The sequence below is a fragment of the Piliocolobus tephrosceles genome, chromosome 16 (genome assembly GCF_002776525.5).
Source record: "Piliocolobus tephrosceles isolate RC106 chromosome 16, ASM277652v3, whole genome shotgun sequence".
Lineage (NCBI taxonomy): Eukaryota > Metazoa > Chordata > Mammalia > Primates > Cercopithecidae > Piliocolobus > Piliocolobus tephrosceles.
In genome coordinates this window covers 3176827-3184618 of record NC_045449.1, presented here as the reverse complement: position 1 = coordinate 3184618, position 7792 = coordinate 3176827, and the positions used below count along the sequence as shown (strand labels likewise).

Below are 7792 nucleotides of genomic sequence, written 5' to 3'. Positions count from 1 at the left end.
AACCCAAATGCTCATCAATTATAGACTGAATAAAAAAAATGTGATACATATACACCATGGAATACTATGCAGCCATAAAAAGAAATGAGATAAAAAAAAAAAAAAAAGAAAAAAAGAAATGAGATCATGTCATTTGCAGCACATGGATGGAGCTGGAAGCCATTATGCTCAGCAAACTAACGCAGGAACAGAAAACCAAACACCGCATGTTCTAACTTGTAAGTGGTAGCTGAACAATGAAAACATGTGGACACAGGGAGGGGAACAACATACATTGGGGCCTATTGGGGGTGGGATGAGGGGAGGGAGAGCATCAGGAAAAATAGCTAATGCATGCTGGGCTTAATACCTAGGTGATGGGTTGATATGTGCAGCAAACCACCATGGCACACATTTACCTATGTAACAAACTTGCATATCCTGTACACATACTCCAGAACTTAAATAAAAAGAAATGGGTAGATACAATATTTTTACAGATTGGAAGACTTAACACTCTTAAGATGTTGGCTCTTCAGCAACTGATCTGGAGCGTTAACAAAATTCTAATAAAAATTCTAACAGAAAATGTTGTGCATGATTTGACAATCTGATTATAAAATTTATGTGTAAAGACAAATACACCCAAAATCAATTTTGAAAGAGGAGAACAACGTGGAAGCACTAACATTGTCTCGTTTCCAAATTAACTAGTAAGTTACAATAATGAGGAAACTGTAGTAGTAGACAAAGGATAGAAATATAGATCAGTATTGAGGGTATATAATACCATAAGGAGTCCAGAAATAGATCTACTTATGTATCATTCACTGATTTTTGACAAAGGTATGGAGGCAATTCAGTGAAGATGAGTCTTCAACAAATGGTGCTGGAAAAGTTGGGTTTCCATATACAAAAGGAATAAAATGGAACCTCGATTTACATCTAACACTCTACAATAATGAGTTCAAAGTGGATCACAGGCCTTCATATTTGTGTGAGTGCTAAAGATTCCCCATGACATCTGTGGGGTTGTACAAGTCCCAGAGAAGGAGGCAAAGAGGATATGTAGCAGCAAGGAGGTGAGGTGCTTTCAGTTGCATCCACTAAAGCTAGCTGAAGCCATCGCGGAACTGGTTCCTTCAGCTGTGGCTGAAATACCAGACGAGGCTGAGAGAACCTAAAAGAGTGCATCATTTAAGTGTCTCCTATAGATCTCAAGGGATGCGTTCTTCTACCAAGGGATGTAACAATGGCTTTGCTGAATTGGCGGTTAAGCCTACCTACCACCCAGTCATTTTTCGGTACTTATGTAAGCCAATATACAAAGAGTAGGGTTGTCATTCTGCCTCGTGTGATGGATATTGATTACCAGGGGAAAACTTGGTTGTTCTACACAAGTGGAGAAGAGAGAGCCATGTCTAAAATCCTGGAGAATTATTTGGTTGCCACTTAGTATTACCACGCCCATCAATAAAGGTTAATACAAACTATAACAACTTGAGAAAGCAAGGTTTATGGGATGCAGATTTCCTAGGGATGAAAGCTCGCACTGTTACCACTGTGTAGAGAATGTCACCCAGCTGATAATGGCCAAAAGACAGGGGAACATAGAATGGGTAGTGGAAGAAAAATATATAAATGTCCACTGTGGCCTTGTGAGCAATTGTAGGGATGGGAAGAATATGGCATTAGGAGGTAATCTGACATAGATGGAGAGCGGTTAGCATGATGGTGGTGATGAGTGCTGTCAAGTTTTCCTAGAGAGATAAGGAGATAAAAGTAACTGAACGGGTGGGAATTTGGTTTTCTTTTTCTATTTTGGCCTGAGGAAGAATTGAGCATGACCGGAGAGAGCTCATTTTTTCTTCTTTTTGTCTCCTTTCTATATATCTGCTTATGTTTGCATCACAGAAATATGATCCTGGGGTATTTTTATGGGAAGTTGTTTTAATGAGAGACTGCCACCTGGATATCTTTACAAAGCCTGTATCTTTCATAGAGGTTACTCTGCTTAAAGACCATTGTCTGCATAGTATCCCATGGTGTATATGTGCCATGTTTTCTTAATCCAGTCTGTGTATCATGGACATTCGTGTTGGTTCCAAGTCTTTGCTATTGTGAATAGTGCCACAATAAACATACATGTGCATGTCTTTATGGCAGCATGATTTATAATCCTTTGGGTATATACCCAGTAATGGGATGGCTGGGTCAAATGGTATTTCTAGTTCTAGACTCTTGAGGAATCGCCACATTGTCTTCCACAATTCACTTCCTTTGTAGAGACATGGATGCATCTGGAAACCATCATTCTCAGCAAACTATCACAAGAACAGAAAACCAAACATCGCATATTCTCACTCATAGGTGGGAACTGAACAATGAGATCACTTGGACACAGGGTGGGGAACATCACACAGCGGGGTCTGTTGTGGGGTGGGGGGGGTGGGGAGGGATAGCATTAGGAGATACACCTAGTGTAAATGACGACTTAATGGGTGTAGCACACCAACATGGCACGTGTATACATATGTAACAAACCTGCACGTTGTGCACATGTACCCTAGAACTTAAAGTATAATAAAAAATAAAATAAATAAATAAATAAATATAGAAGGTAACAGTATAGCACTTTTTATCACCTGAGGTACACACCCAGAAAATCTAAATCTCCAATCAAATGAAGTTACTGCTTTCTTCATCAAAAAAAAAAAAAAAAAAAAAAAAAAAAAAGACCATTGTCTTTTTGTGTCAGCTTATTGTGTACATGTTGTACATCTAAGATATTTGAGGCCATTCAGGCTGCAGCCACACAGGGCTACTATCCATTTCCTAAGCAGGTAGTGATTAAGCATCCATCCATAAGCTCCGTCCTCATGATACCCCTAAATAGAGTTGGTTGCGATCAGTGACTGAATACAGTGACAGATGACATGTACAGTAATTAGTCACTGATGCAGGAATCTGAGCAAATTTATTCTAGCGAGGTCCAGGGTAATTACTTTGTCTTTAATGAGTTACTCTGGAATCTGGATTCCTCTGGGATGCAGGGTCCCTGAGGCTCAGGGATGGGTAGAAGAAGAGATGTGAGAAGGAGTGGTCCATACACAGGGAACGACTACAGAGACTGTTACTTTACGTGTCGTAATGGATAAAAGGGAGCAGAATCTCAGGTCAGGACGCTGGAGTTACCGACAGATGTTGGGTGAGTTGGGCAGAAGGGTGAATGAGCTGATTCTTGGTGTCCTTCCAGCCTGAGGGTCTTGATTTCCCAGGTGTGTGATGTTCTGTGGGATATTTTTTCAGTCATAATAACTTTTCTCTTTTCTATGTCTTTGCCTCCCACGACTTTCCAACATTCTAGAAGTATTTTAACTAATGTTTTCCAGTTACAGTCGTTGGTAATGATAGCACTTACACGTATTTCTTATTGTGCAATATATCCTCACAAGATCCTATCATTTTGGTATAATGACAGCTCTGTGCGGTATGCTTTAATGCAGTCATTCTCAAGCCTTGTTTTGTTTTAAAATTATCTGTGAAGCTTTACAGATAATTTTGTGGTTCTCCAGAAGTCAGAACCATAAGCATAGTCTGTCTATCTATCTATCTATCTATCTATCTATCTATCTATCTATCTATCTATCTATCTATCTATCTATCTATCATCTGTCACCTATCATCATCTATCTCTATGTATCTATCCATCTATTTATCTATCATGTATCTATCATTATCTCTCTCTCTCTACATCTATCTATCTATCTATCTATCTATCTATCTATCTATCTATATCTATCAAGACACACACACACACACACACACACACACACACGGAGATTCTTTTAAGAAATTGGCTCACAAGATTGTGAGCATGGGTAAGTCTGAAATCCACAGGGCAGGTAAGTAGGCTGGAGACCCAGGGAAGAGTTGAAGTTACAGTCTTGAGTCTGAGCAATCTGAAGGCATAATTCTTTCTTCTTTAGGAGACTGTGGTCTTTTCTCTTAAGGCCTTCAACTAATTCTATGAGGCTTATCACGTAATAGGGGGAGTCTGCTTTACTGAAAGTCTACTGATTTACATGTCAATCATATTACAATATACCTTTACCACAACATCTAGAACTGGCATTTGACCAAAACTTGGTACCAGAGCCTAGCCAAGTGATAGACTGGATAAAGAAAGTGTGGCACATATACACCATGGAATACTATGCAGCCATAAAAAAGAATGAGTTAATGTCCTTTGCAGGGACATGGGTGAAGCTGGAAACCATCAGTCTCAGCAAACTAACACAGGAACAGAAAACCAAACAACCTCATGTTCTCACTCATAAGTGGGAGTTGAACAGTGAGAATACATGGACACAGGGAGGGGAACATCACACACCAGGGCCTGTCGGGGGGTGGGGGCCAAAGGGAGGGAGACCATTAGGACAAATACCTAATCCACGTGGGGCTTAAAACCTAGATGTCGGGTTGATGGGTGCAGCAAACCACCATGGCCCACGTATACCTATCTAACAAATCTACAAATTCTGCACATGTATCCCAGAACTTTAAGTAAAATTAAAAAAAAATAAAAATTAACCATCACATGGGATATGGATACCTGAAGACAAACTCAAAGGAGGGCTTGAGGTTAGAAATTATCCTTCTTCTTTCTGTTTGTCCCCAAATTTATAAAATTATGATCATATTTGTTTTCCCACACCAATTTCAATGACATGAAGTAGATTTGAGCACCAGAATGTTTGGTTTGGGTCATTTGTATTTGTGAAAAGAGTAGTATATCTGAGATACCCTAATATTTTCCCCAGGCACAAAATTACATTGGTGACGTCAGCAATAGAGTGTCAAAATGTAGTGTTAAATTGGTAAAGGTAATGAGTTCTTATTCCAGGAGGATTTAGTAGAAGTAGTTGTTCTAGTGGGCATTTGCTAACTTTTAAGTTGGAGGAATGCACATTCCAGCCTGAGAAACAGCTAACAACTATTTAGAAAACATCTGCATTATCCAGGCACCATGCCAAGTGCTGTGACTGCCCTGCCACGGTTATGACATGGCCTTTCATGCATAGCGTTTACAGTCTGGTAAGGAAGTCAGCTATCAACAGGGGATCAAAGGCATGGAGTGCTACCGGATGAGTATGAGATGCTGCGGAAACGTAGAAGCAGGTCTCACCTGGTTTACAGAGACATAGGGAAGGTTTAGCTGAGCAACTTACATGTAATAGACCTGAAGGATAAGTGAAAATGAGCCGGATGAAGATGGGGCATAGGGAGGATAGGTGCTAGGTAGGAGGAACAGCAAGTATGAAAGGCTGGAGGCAGGAAATTATGACTTATAAGTCCAGCATTGCTGAAAAGAGGATGCAAGAGTCATTGTGGGACCAGATGAGGCTGTGGAGGCAGGTGTGGGTCAGGTAATGAAACATCCTTTGGTTGTGGGGCCAGATGAGGCTGTGGAGGCAGGTGTGGGTCAGGTAATGAAACATCCTTTGTGCTCCTGAAAGGAATTTTGCCTTTATCTTAAGAACAATGATAATCCATTTAATATTTAATCAGGAGAGAGGGATGATCAGATTTTCATCTCAGAATGCCACAATGTAAATGAAGATTGTTGGAAGAGAAGGTTGTTAAAGCACAGGGGCAGGAAGATGAATTGAGAAGCAGTTTCAATAGTCCAGGTAAGATTTCCACCTGGTCTAGGGCAGTGGTAGTTGGGATAAGGAGTGGATGAATTAGAAAGAGGATGAAGTGCAGGATCTATAGGACTTGCTAGATTGGATATTGACTGTGAGAGAAAAGAATTAATGAAATGAAACCCCAGGCCTCTGACTTGAGCCTGGATTCCATTCACTAAACGTGAGAGAGTGGAGGAGGATGCAGTTAGAAGAGGAGCAGGGTGAGATCAGAATGTCATTTAGGATCTGTTAAGCTGAAGATGCCTGTGATCCATGCAAGAGATGATAATCACTGAGACTCAGGATACCAAGTTCTGTATACTAGAGAATGCTACACCTGAACACCTGAGTTGTTTGTTGTTGTTGTTTTTTTTTTTTTTTTTTTGATGAAGTCTTACTCTGTCACCCAGGTTGGAGTGCAATGGCATGAACTTAGCTCACTGCAATCTCCACCTCCCAGGTTCAAGCAATTCTCCTGCCTCAGCCTCCTGAGTAGCTGAATTACAAGTGCCCGCCACCACACCAGGCTCATTTTTGTATTTTTAGTAGAGATGAAGTTTCACCATGTTGGCCAGGCTGGTCTTGAACTCCTGGCCTCAGGTGATTCACGTGCCTCGGCCTCCCAAAGTGCTGGGATTACAGGTGTGAGCTACTGTGCCCAGTCTATACCTGAGTTTTAAATGGCAATTAAAGCCATTGGAGTAGATATGTTTTTATTGGGCATTATGCAGAATTATAAAAAAAATGAAGTTTGGAAAACTCCCTGAGGAATATCAACATGTAAGATACTGACAGAGGAAGAGCAAACTGCAGTTACCGGCCAGGCAGGTAAGAGAGAAACCAACACATTTTATGTTTCAGAAGTAAATAGATGAGTATTTTAGAAAGGATGGAATATTGTTACATGTTAAAGATAAATGAAGAGAAAAAAGACAAAGTTAAATAAGTCATTTCTGATTATAGCAATTCTTATTATAGATATTCGTGGTATAGAGATAATTATTGTAATGTCAGTTAAATAAAGAATTTTTGCAAAACGCCGAACAGACCAAGTGTCACACAAGTATCTCCATTTTAAAATTCACATTTTTAAAGGACAGTATTGTTTTCCCTTAAAGATGCTGGAGACAGAGCATGATGGGACGAAATCAAACCAGCATCTCAGAGTTCCTGCTCCTGGGCCTGCCCATCCAGCCAGAGCAGCAAAACCTGTTCTATGCCCTGTTCTTGGCCATGTATCTTACCACCCTCCTGGGGAACCTCCTCATCATTGTCCTCATTCAACTGGACTCCCATCTCCACACGCCTATGTATTTGTTTCTCAGCCACTTGTCCTTCTCAGACCTCTGCTTCTCTTCCGTGACCATTCCCAAGTTGTTACAGAACATGCAGAACCAAGACCCATCCATCCCCTTTGCGGACTGCCTGACCCAAATGTACTTCTTCCTGTTTTTTGGAGACCTGGAGAGCTTCCTGCTTGTGGCCATGGCCTATGACCGCTATGTGGCCATCTGCTTCCCCCTGCACTACACCGCCATCATGAGCCCCACGCTCTGTCTCTCCCTGGTGGCGCTGTCCTGGGTGCTGACCACCTTCCATGCCATGTTACACACTTTACTCATGGCCAGGTTGTGTTTTTGTGCAGACAATGTGATCCCCCACTTTTTCTGTGATATGTCTGCTCTGCTGAAGCTGGCCTGCTCTGACACTCGAGTTAATGAATTGGTGATATTTATCATGGGAGGGCTGATTCTTGTCATCCCATTCCTACTCATCCTTGGGTCCTATGCACGGATTGTCTCCTCCATCCTCAAGGTCCCTTCGTCTAAGGGTATCTGCAAGGCCTTCTCTACTTGTGGCTCCCACCTCTCTGTGGTGTCACTGTTCTATGGGACCGTTATTGGCCTCTACTTATGCCCATCAGCGAATAGTTCTACTCTAAAGGAGACTGTCATGGCTATGATGTACACTGTGGTGACCCCCATGCTGAACCCCTTCATCTACAGCCTGAGGAACAGAGACATGAAGGGAGCCCTGGGCAGAATCATTCATCAAAAGAAAACTTTCTTATCTCTCTGATGATAACACTTGGAGCTATTACATAGTTTATCCAGTAAAATATT

The 7792-nt window shown here is 41.3% G+C and overlaps 1 protein-coding gene across 1 annotated transcript; it reads left to right on the top strand.

The window, feature by feature from the left end:
* Positions 1-6803: 6803 nt before the first annotated feature.
* LOC111521386 (olfactory receptor 1E1) lies at positions 6804-7792 on the top strand. Its single transcript, XM_023184781.1, has one exon. It carries the CDS (start codon positions 6804-6806, stop codon positions 7746-7748), a length of 945 nt encoding a protein of 314 aa, XP_023040549.1. The 3' UTR covers positions 7749-7792.

What these genes read in the sequence shown, in the direction of transcription:
- LOC111521386 (XM_023184781.1), top strand. Translation starts at nt 6,804, where the DNA reads ATGATGGGACGAAATCAAACCAGCATCTCAGAGTTCCTGCTCCTGGGC.